Below are 27,777 nucleotides of genomic sequence, written 5' to 3' on the forward strand. Positions count from 1 at the left end.
CAAAAAGAGAGGAAATCATCCAAAATCTTCATTGTCCTCCATTCGCAGTTCACCTTTATTCCATTCAAAAAGTTTATAACATCCCTGCAATCTGATCTTATTTTTACATATGATTCATTAAGCTCCTTCGCCCATTCTACCGCCTTCTTAATTGCTAATCCTTCTGCTGCTGAAGGGCTTATTGTATTTCCTGCATAGACTTTAATGTTAGATATTTTGTTATCCTTCCAATGAATAGGATCTTTAGGTCTGAAAATCTTTGTTTTGGATCCCCTTGTTTTTCAACAAAAACAATTCCCTATTATTTAGAGAATTTTTGATGGACTTTATACATACAAAAGGATCAGCTTTAACACCCTGAAAAACAACAAAGTTCTTATGGTTCCAGATTTCCCAACATATTACACTAAAATGATTTTTCCATTCATTTAAAGGACTATTAAACCATGACTTCACCCAATTTAACATATTGTTGTCTGGTTGTGGATGTTGAAGACCCAGACCAAACCAGACTTCCCTTGTCAAACAACACTCCATAAAACACATGCTTATATGTTTCTGGAATTCCTCCATTACCTAGAACACAAAAAGGATCACCTTTTTTTATTTGTTCATTTATTTTTGCTTTTAAATTTAAAACTCCAGCAGCCATTTTCCAAACAAACGAATTCTAGGAAAAACATCCAAATTCCACAATTATAACCAAAATTTATCCTCATTATCCCCTAAATTAGACAATATTCTATAAGCAGACTTAGTTGTAAACTCTCCATTTTTTGTTCCCATCCATCTCAATTTGTCATGAATATTCACATTTATGTAAATCGATTTAATTTTATCAACAACAACTGGATCAAAAGCATCATTAATCTTGTTGACATCCCAACAATCATTTTCATTAATCATATCTAAAACAAACTTCAAATCATTATTGTGCCAATTCCGTAAATGTCTAATACCCGGAATCCAATTGTCAAGGCCTATATTAATATTTCTTCCATCTCCAACTTCCCAAATATAATTCTCCTTAACTATTTCTAATCCTTTCCTAATACTATGCCATATCCAGTATATTTCATAGTTTTTACTTTTATGAAGGGGATTATTTCTAGGAAAATACTTTCCTCTCAGAATTTTCACCCAAAGATCATTAGAATTATTCAACATCCTCCATGCCAACTTGGAAAGCTGGGATAAATTAACATTACGAGGATTTCTGATACCAACGCCTCCATTTATTTTAGAAGTCCTGATAGTATCCCAAGCTTTAGGATAATAAGACTTTTTTGGGTTGTCTTTATCCCACCAAAAGTCCCTCTGAATCTTATCAAATTCATCTAACGTACCTTTAGGGAACTCAAAATATTGCATCTGATAGCAGGGGAAAGAGAACAATGTTGAATTAATCAACACTGTTCTGCCTGCTTGAGATAGCAGTTTATCCTTCCAACCACTCAAATCTCTATATGCTCTATCTAAAAGAGGTTCAAAATTTAAAGCTTTCTTTCTATTGAAAAATAATGGAGTACCTAAATACCTTTCTTTATTAGAAATTCAGTGAACTTTTAACATACTAGCTATAATTTTCTCATGTCTTCTGTGCATTTTTTTACTGAAATAAACCCACGACTTATGATAGTTTATAGTCTAACCAGAAGAACTAGAGAATATTTCCAGTAAATTTATCAGATTTCTCACCTCAGGAAAATCTGCCTTACCAAAGACAAATCAATCGTCCGCAAACAGTAGATGAGAGATGAAAGGACAATTTTTTTTGATTCTAAATCCCGAGAAATGGTTGTTTCATTCAGCATGAAGAAGTAATCTCGACAAACCTTCTAGAGCAGTAATGAATAAATACGGTGATAACGGGTCTCCTTGGGGAAGACCCCTAGTAGGACATAACTTAATACCAGGTATTCTATTTAGTAAAAATGTTGACTTCATCGTATAAATGCATTCTAAAATCAAATCACACCATTTGTGACTAAAACCAAATTTTCTAAAGATATGAATCACAAAATTCCACCCCATTTTATCAAAGGCTTTCGAAAAATCTAATTTAAGAGAAAAATTCCCTTTATTAGATTTGTTAGTTTTCATACTGTGAACCATTTCATGTGCTACAACAATATTGTCCACAATTTGTCTTTTTGGAATAAAAGCGGATTGATTAGGTGAAATGGTCTTCTCCAGCACCCTTTTTAACATGTTGGGCATAATTTTAGAAATAAGCTTGTACAAGGCATTGCTCAAGCTTATTGGCCTAAAGTCTATAGGAGTAACCAGATTTTCAATCTTTGGAATAAGAGAAATAAAAGAATCATTTAGTGAATCTTGTAATTTCGCTGTTACAAAAAAATTGATAACCAGATTTGAAACATCCTCTTCCACCACACTCCAATGAGTTTGAAAAAATCCTGGCGGGCATCCATCAGGACCCTGAGAACCCCAAGAATTCATTTCAAACAACATAGAACTTATCTCTTCTTTATCTGAAATTTTAACTAGATCTAAATTTTCCCCATCATTTATAACATTAGGATTAATAGCATAAAAAATCTGATCAATTTGATTTCCAGACGTAGAACTGATACTAGCAAAGTGATTTTTTAACAATTGATCAAGTTGTTCTTTACCCTCTATCCAAATACACGATTCTTTCCTAAGAGATGGAATATGATTATACCTTTTTCTAATTGAAGCAACCACATGGAAGTACCTTGTAAATTTATCATGCTCATTAAAAAAATTTATACATACTATTTTCTAGCCAATAAATATTTTCAATTTTATTCCATTTTTCTAACTCGTTTTCTAACTCCTTCAAAACTTTTTGAGAGACTAGATGGCCTGGATTAGTATTTTCCCTGTCTATCCTTTTCATTATGTTCTCTTTGTTTTTGAAAATATTTTTGAAAACATTTCTATTCCAATTCCTAAAATCCACACACAAAACCCCAAGGGTATTAATGATATCATTTCCAAAATTTTCTTTATTTTTTCTCCAACCATTTTCAAAAAACATATTATAATCCTTATGTTCTTTCCAACCTCTAAAATATTTATATGGTCTATTTAATCTCCTCCTAATTGGATCTGTCTCAATAAACAAGAGACTACGATCAGAAGCTACTCTTATAAGGTGATGCACAATAGAATCCGAAAAATTTTCAAACCAGCTAACATTGACCGAATTCCTATAAATTATTTCCCTTATATTTAGCATCGCCTTCTCTCTGATTAGACCAAGTGAAAGGATCACCCTGAAACTTTAAATCAATGAATCCAATCTGTTGAATAACATTTTGGATTAGAGTTGAGTCACTGGTTAAAGCTTCATTTCCACCCTCCTTTTCACTAATGTCTAAGGTGAAATTTAAATCCCCAACCAACATCCAAGGATTTTTAATATTCTCACTAAGACCTTGTATATACTCCCATTGATCCTTCCTATTAACCGTATTTAGATCCCCATACATACACGACAGAAAACATAATAACCCATTAATTTTGACTGACACCGTAATGATATTAAACTTCAGTTCTAAAAATTGTGCCATGCAATTAGAATTCCAAGCCACAATTTGACCACCCAATTTGCCAATTGAAGGAATTATAATCCAATCCCTAAAGTGAAGTTTTTTAGTCGTATTTTTCATTTTTTTCTCGACCCATTTCGTTTCAGAAATAAAGACCAAATCAGGAGCATACTTTTCAAGCAAAAATTTCAGATGATTAAATGCTTTAGGACTGTTACATCCTTGAGCATTGTAGAAAATTATTTTCATCCTAAATGATACTTGTTTAAAACTGATAAAACTAGAAAAATTTTGAGAAACTTAGCATGCAGAGTAAACTCAAGATACAACATCACCAAGCAAACAGAGTAAACACAAGTATTTTCAAAAGAATAATGAAAGAGTACCAGTAGAGACAACAATATTACCACACAAACAGAGTAAACACAAATAAGCTGAAAGAGATAAACTAAGAAAAACAGCATAGAATGCAATAGTTTAGAACTAACCTGATCAGAGCCTCCAGCACTTGAGCTCCCTTCCCCTAGCTTTAATTTCCTCACTTTGTCCGAAACCACAACTTCCTCCTTATTTTCCTCATCTAGCAAAACAGCTGGTAAGAGGTTTGCATCAATAGATTCCCATGGTTACACAAATGGCACATTAGTTACCCCTTCTCTACCCTTTTCATAACCCAAATTTCAATATTCATCTAGCATCCAAGCATAACCCTGAAGATAGTGTCTACCAGCCAACACTTTTTCCATGAATTTTTCTTTCTCCCTTTGTTTCTGGTATTCCATCTTCATTTCTTCATTGACATTTGACTCCTTATCTTCCTTATCAGTCTTATTTTCTTCGTCTCCTAAATTATCAACCTTTTGTTCCTCAATGACCACTTCCTTTGCTTTGATATTAGGATTTGGACTAACCCAGTCAATCTCCATCCTCTGCCTCTTGCCATTAGCCTTATTCACTGCCTCTTTATCTATTAGACTCATAAACTCATTTGAGGACTGAACTTTAATTTTTCCCATGTTTGCTTTGTTCTTCTTCAGAGTTAAAAATGCCTTAGCTTCTTCTTTTGTACTGACAACCAATGGACTTTGTCTCTTAAGCTTTGGAGTATCCTTCTTACAATCATATCCATCAGGATGCATCAACCAATTGCAATAAGAGCAAGTTCTTACAGGGAGACCTTCATAATAATCTTGACATTATCTTTCACACAGCTTAAATAGACCAAGACATCAACCTTCTTCACCAGGGGCTTATTAACATCAATAATGACAAACACCTTATACTCGCCATCATGAGGGCCAATCATAGTCAGGACTTCACCAATCAGAGGAGCAACCTTTCTTGCTAAATAAACTCTATCAGCATAAATGTACTTAAAAGTGAATTTATCCCAAAAAAAACATTTACAGAAATCTAAATCTGATAATCTAACATGTTCTATCTTTTCTCTAAAAGTTAAGAGTCTACCTTCTACAGAAGCTACAACCGTTACTATTTTAGCAAACTCATCAGGATCTTCAAAAGTAAGAAAAAACATGTTCTCAACTCTTGATTCCCTTACCTCCAGTTTCCAATTAAGATTCCACCTGTTCTTCAAGCTTCTCCTCACCTCATCATGTTTGAATTCTCTGCGATAAAGACCTACTTCCCTGAAAACTTTCCCAACTAGATGCATGGATTCTCCATTTATGATACAGTTAGCAACTTTCCTCAAGAAATCAAGCATTCTCATGTTTCCCTTATCTATTAAATTAGCTTTTTATTCCATTAAGTCTACTACCTTGTTTAAACCTAGAAACATTATTAGGTCTCTCATTGAAAAAGAAGATTGAAAATGCAGAACATAAGTTTTACTTAAGCAATTTTTTTTGTAGACAAATAGATTGATAAAGAAAAACATCCCTGTGACTAGATTCATAAATATAGGAGAGGGAAATATACTACAACACTCTAATTACCAAGCTAATTGCCACTTGTATAAAACTTTCTAACATTTTCATGCAAAATACAATTACCCCAATTAAACAAAGATTTATTCTTTTATCTACTTCCATAGAAATCTTAATTCTGCAGAGAATAATGATTACCTTCCTTGTAATTTCCAAAAACAATAGACCATTTTTGCATGAAAACTCTTCAACTGTATATTCCATTTCAGACTTACACGTGCCGATCTGCTTCCTGTCAATTTCATAAATCACTGAGTTGAACCACCTAGTCAACATCCTTAGAGAGGATCTAGCAAAACCCTCGTAGCAGATTTCATCGCCATGGAATCCGGTAGGAGGAAGAATAGTTTCATGGAAGGCTAACTCTTGCTGGAGAGCTCCAAAATCAGGCTGAAAATAAATCCATGAAAACAAAGAAATCAAAGTTTAATTCAAAATCGAAAAACAAATTTCCTTAACGTTGCGATAAAAAAAACAGATTAAAAAGAAAAATTCATACGAAGAAATTTATAAAAACATTAGGATTCGCAAATTTTAGTTTATCCTGCTTGAAATTTTCATAGAAGATGATCTTGAATTTTGGATCGGTGAATAAAGAATCAACTCATCATTCGCTCGATTCCCAGAGTTTCCTCCAAGTTTTTTTTTTTTTGTTATCGCTATGGTCATTATCTTGTATTGACTTCGGTTAATGCGTGTTCATCTGTGTTGGCGAACCCTAATGGGTAGAGCTAGAAAGTGATATTTGGGTAGAAATTTTCCACATAATATTGTGGAGATTGATCACTTGTATTTATATGAAAAACTGGATATGGTAGTCAAAACAGAATAACAGAAATACAAGTAAGATCCTAGATAATAGTTGGAGAGACTTGACTCAAGGTTTATCTTGCGTAGACTATGAAGATAGTTGCAACTGTTTTGTAGTTGACTGAGTACTCTGGCTAACACCCTCCCTCAAGTTGAACTGTAGTTGACGGATGTTCAACTTGTCACAGAGAAACTGATATCTGGTTGAAGATAATCCTTTAGTAAATATGTCCGCTATTTGATCCCTGGAACTGATGAAATGCACTCGTAGTTGCTTATATGTCACTCTTTCACGAACAAAGTGATTGTCGATCTCAATATGCTTTGTTCGTGCATGGAAGATTGGGTTTGCTGTGAGATAAGTCGCACCCAGATTATCACACCATAAGGAAGGTGTGGGTTTATGAATTCCCAATTCCTATAACAAACACTGAATCCAAATAAGTTCTGAAGTTGCAATAGCAATGCCACAATACTCTGGTTTAGTGCTTGACTTTGAAACAGTCTTTTGCTTCCTGGCACTTCAAGAGATAAGATTACCCCCAAAATAGATACAGTGGCCACTTGTGGACCTGTGATCATCTAAATTCCCTGCCCGATCTGCATCCGAATAGGCATTGAGAGAATAATTTATGGCTGGATGGAAGAACAAGCCATAGTCGATTGTCTGCTTCAAGTAACGTAAGATACGGTTCACCAGTTCTCAATGCTCCAAATACGGTTCATGCATAAATTGACAGGCCTTGTTAACAACCACAGCTATGTCAGGACGTGTTATGTGAAGATATTGCAACGCCCCCACAACACTTCTGTAGAGAGTAGGATCGGTAAACTTCTCAGCCCCATGTCTACGAACTTGGACGTTAGCATCCAGTGGTGTGCAAACCGGCTTAACTCCATCTAGTTTGGTGCGATGTAGCAAATCTGATATGTACTTCCTTTGTGAAAGCACCAGCTTGTTACCTTGTTTTAACACCTCAACACCCAGGAAATAAGATAGCGCTCCCATGTCCTTAACAACAAAGGCAGTTCCTAAATCAGTCACCAGCTGATCAATCAACTTAGACTCAGATCCTGTAACAATGATATCATCGACATAAATTAAACACATATGTAGTTGAACCACCAGAAATTCTGATAAATAGAGATGAGTCTGCCACTGATGCCTTGAACCCTAGCTGCAGAAGATGACTGCTGAGACGAGAAAACCACGCACGCAGTGCCTGTTTGAGGCCATACAAGGATTTATGCAGCTTGCAGACGTGACTAGGGAAGTTTGGATCGACATAGCCAGCAGGCTGCTTCATGCAAACTTCCTCTTCCAAGACACCATGTAAAAATGCATTCTCGACATCTAGTTGACGCAACTTCCAGCCATTCATTACTACAAGTGATAGAACGAGTCTGATAGTACATGGTTTGATTAATGGTGAGAATGTTTCACCATAATCTACTCCTTCTTGCTGTGTAAACCCTTTAACAACCAAGCGTGCTTTATGGCGCTGTATAGTTCCATCTAGGTTTCTCTTAATCCGATAACCCCCTTTAGACCTAACCACATTCATGCCATTTTCATACTTTACAAGGGAGTAAGTTCCGTTACGTATCAGTGCATTAATTTGATTGTCCATTGCATCTCTCCATTCAGGCATTTTGCAAGCCTTAGAGTCGCATGTGGGTTCCATAAATTCTTCATCTTGAAAAGGATACATAGTTGTGGTGAGACATAATTTTTGGACTGGTTTGGTAATACCTGCTTTAGCTCGAGTTACCATTGTGTGTCCTTGTTGCTGGTGCTGAGATGTAGTTTGTTCTTCAGAAACAGCTTGAGCATGACACAAGGAAGTAGCGGGTTACTCAGCTGATGCAGCTGTAGAGTGCAGTGGAGAATCAGGAATATAGCAGCAACAAAAACAAACCATAAAATCTGCAAAAATCTTGTATGTATGCATTTCCAAGCACCAATATCAGCACCAGTGAAAATGAATGCAGCAATATCTCGAATTACAACCATAAGAACTACACCCCTGGAAAGTTGTAACCTGTGTAGTAATCCTGCACCACTGGATTCTTGAGTATTTGTCTTGCAAAACTGGTTTCCGTAACCACACTCACCTACTAACAATCACACATCCATAACATAAATAATCCTTTATTGCAGACATCAAGCAGGATAATGATGGTGAACTAGCACATAAAGTAGAAGTAGTATGTTACATATCAAGGCACAGAAAAACAAACCATCTGCACTCTAATTTAGCTCCAACAAAAGAACAACTGACTAAAGAAGCAACTTAGTAGTAAGAGCTTGGAAGACGTAGTCTAACTCAGACACATTGCCAACATCACATTTTGCAAATACCATGACATGATAGAGCAATTGAGAGCAACAGATGGAATTACACTAACATATGAGCAGGATTGATAGTTGTTTTGCATTATTCAGCACACTAAAAACTCAAAGCTGCAGACTATAACAACCAGCAATCCATAAACAACAACAACCCATTTGAAGTATGTTGTCTCACTGTCAATCTTCACTCTTGAATTATTCATGAATATTCAATACTTGGACTGTTTTCAGCAATCCAAAGTTGAAGAAACTTATTGCAGTACTATGTAAAGTACCATTATTATGCACTAAAATGAAAAGAGAAAAGATAAAGGGAACCAGGCCACATCCTCAATTGAATGCAGATGCATCAAAGAGAACTTCAACTTGTACTTAATATATCTCATCAATTTCAATTCCGAAACATCATCCTCAACTCCATTATTACACACACAAATCAACTCACTCACATACCACTACTGTGAGAAATGTATCAAAGTAACATTGAGAGGAGGAGCTAACCGAAGCAAAATTAAGCACTTAATGGTGCCACAAACAATCAACACACACATACCCCAAAATTCTGCTGGATTTAAGAAGAGTCTTTCCCCACTATCAATGGAACAACATTAAGCTTCTTCCTAACTAACTATTGTAGCAGAAATAGGCATGCTCAGACCGAATAGATCCGGGAATCAGTACCTGTAGGATTTGATAAAAGAACTAGGTCAAAATCGTACCAAGTTATGATGAAAACAGAACTTGCAGACGAAATTGAATTTTGTTGAGATAGTGATGTAGAAATTAAACACATGAGATCAAATCTAAAGTAATCTAAAGATTAAGATGGAGATTACCAGCAGAGATTCGAGTTTTAGCTGTTGAGGTAGAGAAATTTCAGATCCAAACAACCAACCGGAAATCCAAAATTACCAAGAGCTCAAGTTCTAAAAACGAATTTTAGATCCAAAAAACACGCTTAATCCTAATTGACGACGTTGCAGTAAGCATCAGGATCAAATCCAATTCCACACCAATTCCTGTAAATCTTCACTTCTTAGAAAACCTTATCAAACTATGGAACAAATCTTCTTGAAGATGAATCAGAGACGAAGAACATCGGAGATATTTACTGCCAATAGATACTCTCGTAACAATGAAATAACGAAACCAACAAACAAGGGATAGTCTGGCATTATTCGGCAACTTATGAAAGTACTTATCAAAGTACCCGTATTATTTACCAACAGAAAAATAAGAAACTGATTTCAATATGAAGTAAAAAAATAGCAGTAAAGATAACTAAACCAGGATACATCTTAATTGAATGTAGACTCATCAAAAAGAATATCAATTTGTACTTAATGTAACTCACAAACTCCAATTCGATGTTCAATCGCAGAAATATCATTAAAACCGCAAGATACTTCAACACATTAGTGAGGACTACCTTGAAATAAGAATTGAGACCAACAACTTCTCAATCTTCTGCTGAATCTAACCGGTGGAACGACTTTAAGTTTTCGCCCTAACTAGACCCTAGTGTAGCGGACTAGAACACGCTCAGACTATCTCGGCATCAGGAATCAAGAATAGCAGATCTTGATAAAGAAATTAGATGCAAAATACATGCTAATTATGATGTATAAGGAAGTTGAAAATGAAACTGGATGTAGGTGAGCAATTCAATTCATCAGAATATCATGAGTGTGTTGCTGATGGTGTGTACTACTTATTGGTTCTGGATATGGGCTCTACCTCTTGCATATTTGTATTTATGAATGAATACATCCTACATCTTTGCTGTCTCTTACACCTCACACGTGCATAGCACACGGCTCTCACTTGACTTGCACAATACACACACTCTATGCTATTACCCTCCCTCAATCTCTAGTGGACTGTAAGAAGACCACTTGAGGTTGGACTCTCACAAGACTTGCACAATATACACACTCTATGCTATTACGGTGTGCTAGCTAGGTTACTGTACACCGTCATTTAGTGTTTTTGTAAGTGAATAGGTGCAGCAAGCCAGCCCCAGCCCCAGCCAGTAAATGCCTCAAATAAAATTCTCATTCGCAGCCAGGTATGGACTATGGAGACAAACTGGCAGAGAATAATGATTTACAAATAATCATAAAGGTTGCTTTTCCATTTTTGAAAATCCAAGGTGATGCATGCTTCGGAACGACAGCTACTCATCTCATAAGACTTCTTCTTCACTGCATATATTTCTCGCCTCTACTACGAGTCTACGACCTGCGTCTAAGTTGGGAAACTGGATTTGGATTATTATCCTCTTAAGATAAAACGTTCGTTAGGCCCAAACAGAACCCTTTTAGCCTTTAGGGTTTACTAATTTACTTAACCATATAAATCTCAGAACCTCTTTTCTACTCGCCGTCTTCAATCCATTTTGTGATCCTTTCTCCAATTTCCACTCGTCGTCTTCATCTCATATTCCCATTTTCACAATGATGCCCTTTAGGGCCAGAAGACCTTATAGCCAAAAATCTTTTTCCAACAAACTGTTTTTCTTGGTTTACCTCTTTTTTTAGTTTTAGAGGAATCGAAACCATTATGATTTTTGATTCACTTTTTGGAGAAAAGTTAGATTTAATCTGTGAACCTTTCCACATACCCTGGAGGGGGAGTCAGTGTGATAGCATAGCATGATGTTATGTTGTCTCAATGGTAAGTAAAAATTGTTTTTTGATTGATTTATTCTCTTGTATCTTTGAAGTTAAGAATTACGATCCAGAGTATATTTTTTCTTTATGTTGGTGTTTGTTTGAGACATCATCAATTCATATTGTTATTCATGTTTGATTGATTTGGCTAGTTAAAAGGACCTGATGATCTTTATCTACTCTTCCTCTAACAAAGTGGTTTGGAATAATGTAAGTAAATTCTTTTTACCCTAGCTCTTTTTTTTTTGGTTGTAAGTTCTTTTTTTTCCTTGTAGATTTAACGTTGAGGATGCACCTGCAGGGAAAAGAAGTTAAGAGGAACAGCTCCTACCATGTGCCATCAGTGCCAGAGGAATGAAAGAAAAAGGAGGTCATTAGATAATAGGAGTTCAGGTAAATATACCACTCAGCATAACATAGTTTATGAACCCAAGGTACCTTGAAACGTAGCTTCTATCTGCTATTCTGTGTCTTGCTCTTGGGCAATCTCTTTTAGGAGAGAAAAAAGAGATCTTAACAATATTACAGAGTACTTAACTTCGGTTTCTTGCTCTAGGTTCAATTCTTCTTTCTTCAAGTCCAATATATGAAATAAAAAGTATATTTCCTTTACTACTACAGTAGTTGTAGTACTACTAATTATTAAAGCAAACAACTAAGAAAGTGAACCAAAATGTGCATTTCATCGATTCATTGGATTGCACCCAAGAAACTATCCGACTAACATTCATATATAGAGCCAGCGATTTTTCTCACACCTTAACAGTAAGACCCCAATCGTTCAGTTTCAGCTTCTTATCTTTTGATCGGAATTTCATTTCCTTGGTTCGAATCGTGCTTGATCATACTGAACTCCTATATGAAGCTACCCAAGAACTGATGGAGAAACTAGCTGTTGAACGTTTACAAGTTTATATGGTGGAAACTGTTGCTAGCATTGTTGAAGGTCATGATGTTGGCAAAATTATTTGGCAAAGAAGCTGATAGATTGAAGCCTGTTGCTGTAGTCATGAGAACCAAAGAAATAAGTCTAATTCCAAGGTTATCCTTCTCTCCCACACGTATTTCGGACATATGTTGATGAGTTTCCAACTTTTACCACAAAAAAATTGACATTTTGTTCATGTGTAATGATAGGGTTAATTTTTCTTAATTTCAGTGTTCTCAATGGAAGTGTGTGAACATTGTTTCCATCATTGTAAATCCGCGAAGATAATAGTTGTTCCTGGAAAAGGCATTGTTAAATAGTTGACAACGGCACCGAACCACACACGGCACAATTTCTCGAGACAAAAGGGTAATAGTGTCATAGTTCATGTCGTTCAGTTGGTAAGGGCTATCTCAATCAATTAAAACCCATTAAGAGTGTCTCCAATTCGTAGGAATGGGCTTCATTTCATGTCGCCTTCTTGTGTTCTTCACATGGATGCCTTTAGGGTTTAGCCAGAATTTGTTGTCTTCTGTCTTCATAAATTTAGTTAATGCTTATAGTAATTTCGAATTGCATACCAAAATTGCCGATTTTCAAGTGAAAACTGCCTACAATGCTTTCATTGGTGAGCTAAGTTTCTTGCCGAATCTCCATCCTAACCAACTTACTTACAAAGCCATTTGTTGGAGTATTCACATCGTACCTAAAATACAACCTTTCATATGGAAATGTAAAGAAAATATCCTACCCACTGATGGAAGACTCTTGTAGTATAGAAACCAAACTGACCATTTTTGCTGGTATGATAATTCAAGTATAAACCACCAAGCCACCCATATCTAGTTCATACACCTGTTTACTAGCATTATGGACTGAACACGAATAAAAATCTAGAACCCGCTTTTTTAGATGGACCGGATGCGGGTGGCATTAGAAAATTTCACTTGTTGCTCACATCCCTGAATTGCCATTAGTGCCAAAGGAATGGCCCAAACGGGTGGTGGTAAGTTCACGCACTAATCTAGAAACCTTTTTTTGAGGCTTACATTCGTGTAAGTTCGGCTGAAAAGTTATCCGCCGAATCTTAAGTTATTAGCCAAACCTAGACAAAAATACAGCCGGACCTTGAGTATGCCTCAAAACTTTTTGGTCTGCTTCAAAATAGGCTTCCTAATCTATGGGTCACTAAGAATACCCGTTTCTATCCTTGGGCTTAACCCATCAAATCTTTAGGACATTATGCCCTTTAGGATTTGCCTACATTCTTTAGTCTTGGGGATATACATGAAAGGGATATACATGTCTGCTTTCTACCCCTCTCTCTCATCTCAGATCTAGTTTGATAAATTTCAGGTGAATTTTGATTCGTCGCGTGTTTTGGAGGCAAACTCAATGAATAAAGATTACACAGTGATTTCTCCTCTCAAAAAGTAAGTAAATGCAATTTCATTTGTTTTAGTTGGTTAAGATTCTGATGTTTTTGGTTGCTGCTCACTTAATTTCAGATTTTCTATTTGATCTCTAAATGTTACATCCTACTTTAAGTTGATTTTTACTTTTATTTTGAAATTCAGGGCGTCCAATGTTGCAAGGAAGATTGAAATCTGCAGAGATTACTCTGTTGCTGACTATCTTACAAGACAAATCAAAGCAGAATCATAACGTGATGACCGCCTCACTGATTCAACAGAGAAAAGATTAACAATCGATTCAAATTAGAATTCACATTGGCTGATTGAAAATCAAATCAATGTTTTCGGGAAACTTTATGGGAGTGCATTCAAATTTTGTAGAGTCTAACTTTTCATAAACATGTATTGATTTTTACTGGAATTTGTTTGTGGTCGATAATTGTAGACCATGAAAATGGAACAAAATCAAATCAATTGTATACACTGCTTCACAGTTTGGGTATGAATTTCTAGTGCTTCAAACATCATTGTAAATGGCTATTTTAGAGGAAAGTCATGGAAAAATGTAACCCATCAAGTGGAAGGTACTAGATGCCCCAAATAAAATTGGTATCCATTAAAATTACCAGATTTAACCAGGTTGTAAGACTGTGTATCTAAATAGCTGGCTCTGGGTGTATCTAGTTATCATCCAAAGGGATTGATTGCCATTTTGATACGGATGGATCACTGTAAATCTGATTTCCAGTAAGTACTCTTTGCTATTCCAGCTGTTTGTCTTGTCATATTGGCTAACTTTTTGATCCTTCTTTTAATGCACCCAACGTGTTTGTAATTGTAGCCAAGAGGAAGTGAAAATCAAATGAAGAAGCCAATTGAACTAAAAGTCTAGGTGTGTCTATTTCTTTGTCCCACCAAAAACTTGCTCTAAAAAATTTTCTTTCCTTTAATTTATTATGGATCGGGTCTTCTTTATTCATTGTTGTGAAATTTAATCTTTTATCTCCTACCAGAGTCCCTTTCCATTAATTGAATTTATAGCTACCTGCATGAATTGATTGATCACTAGTTACAATTACACACCTGATGACTTGTTTCTGACACAACCACAAACTAAAATGATTGATTATTTGCAGACAGGAAATTATTACGAGACAGGAAACTGTAAATGCTCATTCAAGTTGAAATTTCATCAACTTGCTGCTGGGTTTGCCTGAATTTTGGAATTTTCGTTGTTCATAATTCGATATGGATACTGCCAAAAAGACTTGTTTCTCTGTCCTACTCTCTGTTTTTGTCCTTTTGAATAAGCCTCTTGATTCATTTGCAGCTGGTACCTTCTCGGCGGGTGAGACTCTTAGCGGAAATCAAACAATTACGTCAAGAGATGGCAACTTTATGATGGGATTCTTCTCACCAGGTGAGTCTCGGAATTATTTCATAGGTATCTGGTATAACTATGATAGGGTGTCGGTGCAGACAGTAGTTTCGGTGGCTAATAGAGAGAAGCCGCTTAGTGATCCAGATTCTTCTGAACTCAAACTTTTAGCAAATGGTAATCTAGTTCTCTATGGCCCGTCAAATTCCTCAATTTGGTCTACCAATTCAACTTTAGGTACTTTTAATACTACTGAAGCAGTTTTAGGTGATGATGGAAATCTAGTTTTAAGAGATAAGTCTGATCCGTCTATTGTACTCTGGCAGAGTTTTTATTATCCAACTGATACTTGGTTACCTGGTGGGAAAATTGGGCTCAATAAGAAAGTTGGTGTAAATAAGTTGCTTACTTCATGGAGAAATCAAGAAGATCCAGCTACCCGAATGTTCAACCTAGAACTAGACCCAACTGGAATCAATCAGTATCTTATAAGGTGGAACAAGTCCATACAGGTCTGGACAAGTGGGGAATGGATTGAACGAGAAAAATACTTCACGTTAATTCCCCAGATGAGAGGAAATTACATTTACAATTTTAGTTACACTTCAAATGAAAATGAGAGTTATGTTACTTATAATCTTTATAATAAATCGGTTGTTGTGAGAATGTTAATGGATGTTTCTGGGTTGATGAAACAATTTACATGGTCAGATACAGCCGAAAAATGGATTTTATATTGGACTCAACCGAAGCATTTTTGTGATGTTTATGGTGTCTGTGGACCATTTGGCAATTGTATCCAGGACACATTGAAATGTGAGTGTTTGCCTGGTTTCGTCGAACGATCTCCTTCAGATTGGAATCTTCGGGATTCAAGTGGTGGGTGTCTTAGGAATACGTCTTTGCAATGTGGGAGTAAAGATATTGGTTTTTCACCAATTCGAAGCTCGAAATTGCCTGATGATTCCCAGTCTCGACAAGTCAACAGTGCGGAAGAATGCAAATAAGCTTGCCAGAGTTCTTGTGCTTGCAATGGTTATGCGTATGAGAACACAGTGTGTCAAATATGGCAGGGAGATATGATGAATGTAAGTCAACAATCAGATGGTAGAGCAGGGAATCTATATCTCAAACGTGCAGATTCGGAGTTTCTCACTGAAGGTAAGCAATATGTTCTCCTAATAAGATACCAAATATATGATCATATTCAGGGGTATTCCCTCACTATCACAGGTTTATTTCCAACACAAGTGCATAACCACATAATTGACTGTGCTTCAGTCTACAATTGTTTCAGTCAGAACGAGAAAGGTGGTAATTTGGAAGATCATTGTTCCAGTAATAATCTCTTTGGTGGCAATTATCATGGGTGTATTAGGATACATGTATTCGTGCAAGAGGAATAAGGCTAATGAAAGAGGTAACTACCTTCTCCTTTATTTGGTTGGGGATATTGCATCACCACAGAACAATTCTACTAATCTTGTCATGGAACAATGGAAGGAGAATTTTTTTAGCAACTGTCAGCAATTCAAGCTAGTTGTATTTACGAATTACATTGCTAATTGTTTCTTCGCTTCCCTACCCTGTTCATGAATACGCAGGAAGATCAAAAGGACTCCAGGGGGTGTTGAAAACCAACACTACCGACAACGAAACACCAAGAAACATGTTTAATGATGGTGAATGTGAAGGGGATGAATTACAAATGTTTAACCTGGCCTGTTTAGCAATTGCTACAAATGACTACTGCGTGGAAAATAAATTGGGAGAAGGGGGTTTCGGGCCAGTTTATAAGGTCTGTTTGCATAAGTTTGATTACTGTAATAATTTTGATGAACATTTGCACGTTTCTATTTACAAAAGTTTCTGTATGCGCATTGTTTATAGGGTAAATTAGAAAACGGGCAGCAAATTGCAGTGAAAAGACTTTCGAAAAGCTCTGGACAGGGAATTGAAGAGTTCAAGAATGAGGTTGTGTTGATTTCCAAACTTCAGCACCGTAACCTTGTGAAGCTACTTGGTTGCTGCGTAGAAGGAGAAGAGAACATGTTAATATACGAGTTCATGCCCAACAAAAGCCTGGATGTGTTTCTATTTGGTTTGTTTCTTTTCTCATATGATATACCATCAAACGCTGTTTCATCTTTGAATATAACAAAAGGTATACTTCATCTCAAATTGGTACTAATGGCAGATCCAAGGAAAAAATCATGTCTAGATTGGGATAGAAGGTTTGATATTATTGGAGGGATTGCTCGTGGCCTTCTTTATCTTCATCGCGACTCTCGATTAAGAGTTATTCATAGAGATCTAAAAGTCAGTAACATTCTCTTGGATGAAGACATGATCCCAAAGATTTCAGACTTTGGAATGGCGAGGATATTTGGTGGGAACCAAACTATCGATAACACTAACCGGGTCGTTGGTACATTGTAAACACCATGTTTCTCCCTTTATCAACTTTAATTATGATAACTCATCTAGTGATCTACTAAATAACATGCCCTGGCAAACAAACGCAGTGGTTATATGTCTCCGGAATATGTAATGGGAGGGACATTTTCTGAGAAGTCTGATGTCTTCAGTTTTGGAGTGTTAGTGCTTGAAGTTGTGAGTGGTAAGAGAAACAACAGCTTTTACAGTCCCGAACAACCTTTGAACCTTCTACTTCATGTAAGTATTATATAACTATTTGAATTCCTAGTTGTATTATATGATTGTGTTAAATGAACTTAGGGACATACTTTTGACATTTTTGTTTCAGGCTTGGAGTCTCTGGAATGAAGGCAAATGGTCAGAAATTTTAGATGAGGATTTGGGTGATCTGAATTCTCCATTTGAAGTGATGAAATGCATACATATTGGGTTGTTGTGTTGTCAGAATAGAGCTGTAGATAGGCCAACCATGGCTGAAGTGGAGCTCATGCTTAACTATGAGACTGATCGTCCATCTCCCAAAGAACCTCCATATACTGTCCCAGCAGTTTCAGATAAGCCTGGTCACTCCTCAAGTAACAATGTCACTTTGACCAGAATTGAAGGTCGATAGGTTACTTAACAAGCTGTTTTTTTTTCCTTCTCAACCAGCTCACAAGGAGGATTATACTACTAAAGAACATAAAAATAAAACAGGGAGGGGCAGCAAAGGGCCTGACCTCCTGAAGAGGGGAAAATAACAATTGTTCACTGAGTGTATTAAGTTTCCATAAGCATTCTCCACAATTGTTTTCAATGTCTTTCCATAGTAGAACTAGTTGGAATACAAATGAATTAACTCCATTTGATCTTGATAAACAAAGCTATTTGGCCACAGAAGAAAAGGATCACATTGATAAGCTCCATAACATTTTGAGGCCAACATTTATCTCAGAGTTTTAGCTAACTTAACTGACATTCCACAATGAAAATATTTCATCCCTTAGAGCCAGCACTATGGAGAGCCCCATCCCTTTCCTATCCCTCATATGTAGGGAAGGGATAGCAAAAGGAAGCTAAGCTTGCTATGGTGCTCTCTCATCCCTTCCCTACACAAAACAGCTACTCAGTAGCCGTGTGAATAGTACCAAACGGGTACTGAGTACCCGTAAATTATCATGGGTAATTTGGAAGATCATTGTACCTGTAACAGTCTCTTTGGTGGCAATTATCATGGGTGTAATAGGATACATGTATCTGTGGAAGAGGAATAAGGCCAATGAAAGAGGTAACTACCTTCTCCTTTATTTTGGCTGGGGATATTGCATCATCAGAACCAATTCTAGTAGTCTTGTCATGGACTAATAAAAGAAGAAAATTTTTTAGAAACTGTCGCCAATTCACGCTAGTTGTATTTATAAATTACATAGCCCTAACTGTTTCATCACTTCTCTACCCTGTTCATGAATGCGCACGAAGATTTAAAGGACTCCAGGGGGTGTTACAAACCAACACTACCGACAGCGTAACACCAAATAGAAACATGTTTAATGGTGGTAAAAGTGAAGGGGAATCACATGAATTACAAATGTTTAACCTGTCCTGTTTAGCAATTGCCACAAATGCCTACTGCATGGAAAATAAATTGGGAGAAGGGGGTTTTGGGCCAGTTTATAAGGTATGTTTGATTATTATAATAATTGTGATGAACTTTTGCACATTTCTATTTACTACAATTTCTGTATGGGCATTGGAGTATGGTTTATAGGGCAAATTAGAAAATGGGCAGCAAATTGCAGTGAAAAGACTTTCGAAAAGCTCTGGACAGGGTATTGAAGAGTTCAAAAATGAGGTTATGTTGATTCCCAAACTTCAGCACCGTAACCTTGTGAAGTTGCTCGGTTGCTGCATAGAAGGAGAAGAGAACATGTTAATATATGAGTTCATGCCCAACTCTTAATAAATATTAAGAGTTATTCATCGAGATCTCAAAGTCATTAACATTCTCTTGGATGAAGACATGACCCTAAAAATTTCAGACTTTGGGATGGCAAGGATATTTGGTGGGAAACAAACTATCGATAATACTAACCGGGTCGTTGGTACATTGTGAGCACCATTCTATTCTCTTTATCATCAACTTAAATTTTGATAGCTCATCTAGTCATCCACTATATGACATGCCCTGGCAAATAAATGCAGTGGTTATATGTCTCCGGAGTACGTAATGGGAGGGACATTTTCGGAGAAGTCTGATGTCTTCAGTTTTGGAGTGTAATTAGTGCTTGAACTTGTAAGTGGCAAGAGAAATAACAGCTTCTACAGTTCCGAACAACCTTCAAACCTTCTTCTTCATGTAAGTATATATTCTATAACTATATGAATTCCTTGTTGTGTTATATAAATGTGTTAAATGAACTTTATGCTTCAACATTTTATTTTCAGGCTTGGGGTCTTTGAAATGAAGGAAAATGGTCAGATATTGTCGATGAGGATTTGGGTGATCTAGGTTCTCCTTTCGAAGTGATGAAATGCATACATATTGGTCTGCTATGTTGTCAGAATAGAGCAGTAGATAGGCCGACCATGGCTGAAATGGATCTCATGCTTAACTGTGATATTGATCGTCCATCTCCCAAAGAACTTTTCAGATAATCCTGGTAACTCCTCAAGTCACATTTGAAGGTCGATAGGGTTTTTTTCTTTTACTTTTCCCTTTTTTTCCGAACAAACTCACAAGGAGGATTATACTACTAAAGAAGATGAAAATAAAACAGGGAGGGGAGGCGAAGGGCCTGACCTCTTGAAGAGAGGAAGAAAGCACCTTATCAATTGTTCACAGTGTATTCAGTTTACATAAGTTCCTTATCAGTATTCTCCACAATAGTTTTCATTATGTTTCCAGAGTAGAACCAGTTGGATTAATATGAAGCTGCCTGTCTATCTCAAGAATGCTGCTCATTTTCATATGAATCAACTCTTTGTAACATAAACGAGTGGCCATTTGGTCTTAATAAACAAAGTTATTTGACCACAGAAGAAACAGATACACATTGCTCGACACGGCTAAGCTCCATAATTTCTTAAGGCCATTTTTTTATAGAAGAGACAGAGCTTTTACCCAAAATATTGTATTGTATTTCATTGACCATAAGAGGTATTTCAAAATGAAAATCTTTCATCCCTTAAGATTTGCTTGCTGTTAAAAATTTAAAATCGAAGAACTAGTCGCTACTAGTTAGCGTACCACTATTCAATTGGTAATGGGCAGGTAATTTAAACCCAGCAAGAGTTTTTATCCATGGGCCTCAGTTCATGTATCTTTAGAGAGGCAAAGACGGTCTCAACTCTTAACTCAATACCCTTTTACTCATGGGTAACCTAGCCAAAGGAGCCGAAGCGGGGTTGAGATTGTGTCACAATGGGGTAAACTAACTCTACCTTCCATGTTAATTTTTGTAATATTACGCCATTGGAGGCTCGAACCTGGGACCTCCTGGAACGCATGAAACTTTGGGAAACGAGGATGACCAGCTGAGTTAGGTGCCTGTTCTTAGTTAATAATGATAATGATTAGTTAATAATGTTAATGAATGACTAGGTTAAGTTGTTAATGTTTTATTAGTTGAAAAAAAATATGACTTTTGAGTGAGAGAGGAAGAAAAAGTAAAAAAAAAACTAGGGTTTTTGAGATTTGGGTGAGTTTTGTGATTCAAAATGGATGATCTGGGTGAATCTTCATCTCGTAGACACAATATAATACACATCAACTTCAACAATGATCCGGATTTGGCTAATTTTTTGGATTATGAGAATGATTTTGCTCCAACTTTAACTCAACCTCAACCTAAAACTCAAGATGATGGTTTTTATGAGCCAAATCCAGAGGACGAATACATTGATGAAGAACCTTCTTCTAATAATACACAGGTTGTGGTGGTTCTTCTTTTTCTTCATCTTTCTCATCTTTATCTCCTCCATCTTCATCTTCAGTGACTGTATTTCCTTTACTTCTTGGTCGTTGTTGCTCATCTTCTTCTTTTTCTTCATTTTCATCTCCATTTAGGTTACCTGATACTCCTTGTTCTTCTTCATCTTCAGTCTTATTACTTGCAGAATTTCCCTTGTTAGCTTCACTTCCTTCAAATTCTTCATGTATTTGTTTCTCTGTCTCTCGGTTCTCTGTATCGGAGGTTATACCTCTACCCCTACCACTAAATTTTTGTCCCCTAACACAAATAAAGAAAAAAATAAGTGCAACAAACACACAAGGTTCGGCATTAGTACAACAACAAGATTCGGAACCTACCTTGGACCTTCAACTAAAACTTATAACTACTAGACAAACCCTCATGGAACGGAACAAGGAAACTTTTGGTCATCTTCCAACTATGATCAAAAAATCGACAACAAAAATAAAACAGGCTCAACATCAATGAGCTACCCAATTAGGTAACGACCTATAATTCTGGATGGGTCTGGAAAAACAAATAAGAAGAGATCACACAGACTGCTACAATGTCATTAAAATGCTGGAAACAAAGATCCATGATTCAATGGCTACAATCAGGCAATCTCAACACAACCTTCTTCCACATTAAAGCACCATCCATCGAGCATGCAACAATATACAACAACTTCAAGACCCACATAATAATTGGGTTAACAAGAAGGAAAATGTGGTTCAACTCATTCTTGACCACTACTCCCAACAATACACGAGTCAACCTACAATCATAGACGAAGATCTTTTCGTAAATATCAATTCAGATTAACTCCCATACAAAGGACCTTATTACTAAGGAGGTAATTGTAGCAGAAATCAAACAAGATTTATTCTCCATAAACTCCAAGAGTGCTCCTGGTCCAGATGGTTATACGAGTAAGTTTTTCAAATTATTTTTTGAAACAACTCATCCTCAATTGATTGCTATGGTTCGTAGTTTTTTCAATGATCTTAATATACATCCTCTCACGAATCACACAAACCTAACACTAATACCCAAACTGGACCACCCATCAAAGCCTTCTCAATTCAGACCCATAGGACTTTTAAACGTCACATATAAAATCATTGAAAAAATCCTAGTTAATTAGACCCCTTCTCTCATTTCTAATAAGCCCTTTCAAAGTGCCTTCGAACCACAAATATCAATTGATGATAACATAGCGATTGCTGGAGAGTTATTCCGCCATATAAAAACTTCAAGCCTCACCAGTGACCCAAAAATAGCTCTAAAACTAGATATCCATAAAGCCTACGACAATTTAGATTGGGGAATCATCAAAACTGCCTTCAGTAAACTTGGAGTTCCAATAATCTTTGTAAATTACATTATGCTATGCGTCGATCACAATAGTTACATACTCGGTCAACATAAATGGTAAACCTCATGGATATATCAGCCCAACTAGAGGTATTAGAAAAAAAGACTCATTATCTTCCTATATATTCATAATATGTGCAAAAATCTTGGAAACCTTCAAAACCAAAAGTTTTTTCGACTTAACATTTCAAGAAAAGTGCCAACCATTATTCATTTAATGTATGCTGATGACCTGCTAATCACTTATAAGTCCTCTGATCATAGTAATCTCCATTTGAAGAACCTTCTTCACTCTTACTGCACTTCAGCGGGCCAGGTAATTAATACTTCCAAATCAGTAATTAATCATCACTCGAGATTGAATCTGGTAGACATAAGTAATCTGGAACAATTTTTCAATATTTCGTCCACATCAAAACTTCCAATCTATCTTGGAATCCAATTTAAACAAGGAAGGGCATCTAATCACACCTTTGCGCCTCTTCTTCAAAAATTAGCTCGAAAAGCTAAAGGGTGGATAACAAAATGTCTGACTCAAGATGGAAGATTGGTACTCATTAAAACCTCCCTAACCCCCACATCAAACCACCTCATGCAAACACAAAATCTACCCATTAATGTCTACAAACAAATAGATTATATCATCAGGAATTTTTTCTGGGTACCTGATTCGTCAGTTAAAAAGATTCGTCCTATTGGTTGGGATAAGGTAACAAAACCAATATCTGAAGGAGGACTAGGCATAAGAAAAAGCAGTGATCATAACAAGGCACTTCTCATGAAAAGAATCTTCAATTTACATTAACAATCTAACTCCATCTGTGGAAGTTTGTGCAGTGAAAAATATCTCAGCCAGCAACCAAATTCTACATGGCATTGATACTATACCATCTTCCTCCAGCGCTTAATGGATACAACTAGATTTTCTCTTCCTTCTTATGCAACAACTTATTTTTCATCGTATTGGAAATGGATTATCAACACCAATAAAAGCCAATTGGATTCTGCACTCCCCAAACCTAGATCCAGCTCAATGTTATTCTATCTGGAAAGTAGTTGATATCATAGATCTGATCTCTCATAATTGAAACCAGGAAAAACTGAATGCCCTACCCAATCTTGCAACTCAAAAAATAATAAACATCCACCTACCCCAAGATAGTCCAGTGCAAAATAGTCTGGCACCACTCAAAGTCTGGAAAATACACTACTTCTTCGGGATACAAATGTCTAACCCAAGGTCAACCTACTCAAAACCCCCTTCCACCAATACAATTCTTGTGGACTTTACCGTGTCCCCCAAAAATTCAGCTTTTCTTGTGGAAAGCAATCAATGAGGGTCTACCAACCTTCTCTCTTTTACATCACATATATCTAACCAACTCTGAAATTTTCCCCAAAAGCTAACAAGGAATCAACATCTCACCTACTAATTCATTGACCAACTGCGACTTCATCTTGGAATACCTTATTCACTCAGTTATCAACCTCAAATTCCAACTATAACTCCACATTCCATTTAACGCATCAAACAACCATTTCCCAAGTTCTACAACAATCAACACCAGTATCGGTCATCTCTTCTGTCTGCTTTCTACTCTAGACCTTATGGTTGGCAAGGAATGAACTAGTTTACTTACAAAATAAAACAACATCAGAACAATCCTAGCTTGGGCGAAAAAACAACAAAAATAATATTCCATGGCAATAGAATTTTCACCTCCTTTGTTACCAGGAGATTCACTAGTAATTAACCACTCAAGAAGTTCCACAAGAATCTCAACAATTTCGGTAGGATGGTCCACACCAAACTTGAATTGGATTAAGATTAACACAGATGGGGAAGCCAGAGGGCTTCCAGGTTTTGCAGATGTGTGTTTCATTTGTAGAGATTCTGAAGCACGAACAATTATGGCTTTAGCTCAACCTCTAGGAATTACAACAACCTTAACTGCTGAAACTTGGGATCTGCTTTTGGCATCAAGAACAACAACAGAAATGCAATGGCCAAATTTCTCTTCGAAACGAACTCAGAAAACCTTATGCTCTTTGTCGCATCCGCTACCGAGGAAAACTCACAAGTGCAATCTAATGGGTTTTGTAGTGAATTTTAACTTTGTTTAGAAATCTTTTCATATACTCAATGATCTTAGATTGCACAATGATTTCTCCTCTCATAAGTAAGTTGTTTCATATATCTCTTCGAATAAAATTCAGAATATGTGTTCTCACTGTTGTTAATTGCATATATATGGTTGTAAAAAAAATTCCCTTTAGATCTAGACTATTGTGTATATCTGAGTGTGATTATCTTACTTATTAATCATATTAAATATTCAAAGAGTAAATTAGATAAAATACCCTTCTATGATTTAGGGAAACCAGCGTTAAACTTTCCCGAAAATCAGAAAAATAACTAGTGTTAATCAAACGACTGGTTGGCAGGTAACCCCCGGGTTAACCCTAGCCCAACTGTTTTCTAGTAAGGTTAGATATAACAACCCTAATCCGACCAATTTATCCAAAAGCCAAGTCGATCCAGGTTGAAACAAACCGTGTTACGGTCAACCTGCAAGCCGAGTTAAGAATTGATAACTCTACTTCAGATACCAATGCGTCTACCTCCACCAATAACCTCTGCTAGCCCACCATCGCCTGCATCACCAACACCTCCTAATCTTCCATAAAAACCAAAAAGTAACTCCTATAACATGATCGTCCTCCCTCAACACTTACACACCAACACCAAATCCTCAACAATGTCCTGGTATAAAACATAATTAAAAAGATCAGTACATTTGAGATAAAAATTAGCAAATCTTGCAATATAAACTTATATTATTGGATTGAGATCAGTGAATAGATTATATTCACCAAGAATTTTGAAGAACCCCAAACCCAAGTTAAAATATACCCTTTAATTACAAGAACAGAATAAAAATACATTCGTGTCCTCATCTCTTGTTACCAGAAGAATTGTAATTGTAATTAGAATCACAATTATCGGTGAATGAATGAAACAAATAAAAATTGAAACCTAAGCAAGAAGATAATTCTAGATCTGGTACTTGTAATAGGTATTGAATGAAAAAAGAGTGGTTTTTACCTCGTAAGAGTCGGGAAACCATCAACTACTAGCAAACATATGCAACCATCAAATCAGTATCAGTGAGATTTAAACAACATCTAGGGATGAAATGTTTAGGGAAGAGGTTGATAATGAAAAATTAAAGGTTCGAAGATCATTACCCTCTACTTCTATAGAGACCAAATAAACTGGAAGTAGGGTTTGGTAAACGAAAATTAGGTTCGGATTAGTATGAACAAGTACGTGTATAAAATGTAATGAATTAGGTAAAATTGTGTGTGTATTTTGAGTGATTCATGGTTAGGGTTTGGTATTATTCGACCTCTAAACTTTGAAGAGAAAGAAAACTCAACAATTCTCTCTTCAACTTTTATACAACTGAGGAATACGATTGAAAAATATATCAACGAAATAAAGGGAAAAATCTTCCAAACTCTTCGCTCGTAAGAGAGGAGAAGAAATGAAGAGGAAGAAGAAAAGAGAGGCGCGGTTAGGTTAGAGAGGAGGAAGAAGAGCGAGCGATAAATTTTGGGTCTGAGACTTTGTGATCAAGTATGGTGTGAAAGACTTAGATCATGCAAACCAAACCGACCTAAAAAAGGAAAGACCCGTGGAAAATATGTCGGCTAACCATTTACAAACTTATAGGAAAATGTAGCTAACCGGTTTTGGGCACAAAATTAAAAGTTGATGGTACGCATATATAAACCTAATTTATTTGTCGGACATATTCCGTTATTTAGTGGTTTATTATTGAATCACACACCTAGTAAATTATCACGTTTTAGAAGGACAATTTTTAATGTTGTATGAAAGAATTTATTTGTTAAATCATAATCACGGAATTGATGTGTCATTTAAAAGTGTGATTAATAGGCCTTTCTGGACTAAAGAGAGTTGTTACAGTACAGGTTTGTTGTTCCTTTACTTTTTTGAATACGGACTAAAAGAATTGTTCCAAGTGCGTGACTTATACAAGTTGGAGGCGCAGGTATACTGAGGGAACTACGTGAACTATAAGTGTAGTTGCTTGGTCTCAACTATATGAAGTTGATTTAGATTTTGTATAACGGATTATTTCTGAGAGTATTCAATTCTGGACAAGGTCCCGAGGTTTTTATGCATTTGCGGTTTCCTCATTAACAAAATATGTTGTATGATTTACTTTTACTTTCCGCAATTATAATTTTTTTTATTATAATTTAAAGTAAATTACACAGACATTAATTCCTTGTTACTTGATAAAAATTCTATAGTGTTTGGTTAACTCCGAACCTATTGTAAGGTAGTCATACTTTGTTGTTGTCTTGTCTCGATCTCTTATTTATAGAAGATCATACAAAGTGTGAATACCAATTTTTTGTATTGTATCGACTCAGTCCTTAGACAATCACTTTCGGATAAAGGACTTGTAGGTGGAAAAGTTTTAGATTGAGGTATATTTGGGTACCCTCGTTTTTTCACCGTCTATAACCTTTGATGGTAGCCTCTACGAGACTATTGGGTATAAGATTCTCTATATTCATCCCATTAAACATGCAATATTCATCAAGTCCTTTCGATGTAAATTCTCTAGCATTAACAAGGATGGTGAGCCTTTGCACTTTGCGTTGTGTGATATGTGCTAGGAGTTTTAAAAAAATTAAACACATTGTTGTGAGCAATAACTGATTCAATGTGTCGAATCACCACCAGATCCATAAATCACTTGAATGGTTCGCATTCTTCATGGATATATGTTCACTAACAAAACTTTATTTATTTGAAGAATGAATTATTTACCATTTGCATCAAGGTAAAATAGGATGGTCTCAATCATGTTTTATTAAATAACTTTGTAAGACGAGTGACGTGTGTTCTTAATATAAAGCATAATGGGGAGAGGCTGTGCAAATCT

The 27,777-nt window shown here is 36.2% G+C and overlaps 1 protein-coding gene and 1 long non-coding RNA gene across 5 annotated transcripts; both read left to right on the forward strand.

Annotated features, from left to right (window-relative positions):
• Positions 1-13,536: 13,536 nt before the first annotated feature.
• LOC113345949 (G-type lectin S-receptor-like serine/threonine-protein kinase At1g11410) lies at positions 13,537-18,353 on the forward strand. 4 transcript variants are annotated; one of them, XM_026589588.1, is made up of 8 exons: positions 15,000-15,089; positions 15,759-16,208; positions 16,345-16,467; positions 16,652-16,845; positions 16,938-17,148; positions 17,245-17,482; positions 17,573-17,723; positions 17,815-18,353. In XM_026589588.1, the coding sequence occupies exons 2-8, from the start codon at positions 16,127-16,129 to the stop codon at positions 18,097-18,099; spliced, it is 1,284 nt and encodes a 427-aa protein (XP_026445373.1). In that variant the 5' UTR covers positions 15,000-15,089; positions 15,759-16,126; the 3' UTR covers positions 18,100-18,353. The 4 variants fall into 4 exon arrangements, 3 of the variants coding, with proteins under 3 accessions (XP_026445371.1, XP_026445373.1, XP_026445372.1); XM_026589586.1 differs by having other exon boundaries at positions 14,970-15,089; positions 16,938-17,482; XM_026589587.1 differs by lacking the exon at positions 15,000-15,089 and having other exon boundaries at positions 16,008-16,208; positions 16,329-16,467; positions 16,938-17,482.
• Positions 18,354-18,954: 601 nt separating this feature from the next.
• LOC113345950 lies at positions 18,955-20,501 on the forward strand. Its single transcript, XR_003358339.1, has 3 exons — positions 18,955-19,574; positions 19,668-19,821; positions 19,911-20,501. It is a non-coding gene; the product is annotated as an uncharacterized LOC113345950 (long non-coding RNA).
• Positions 20,502-27,777: the final 7,276 nt, after the last annotated feature.

The sequence above is a fragment of the Papaver somniferum genome, unplaced genomic scaffold, assembly GCF_003573695.1.
Source record: "Papaver somniferum cultivar HN1 unplaced genomic scaffold, ASM357369v1 unplaced-scaffold_84, whole genome shotgun sequence".
NCBI lineage: Eukaryota > Viridiplantae > Streptophyta > Magnoliopsida > Ranunculales > Papaveraceae > Papaver > Papaver somniferum.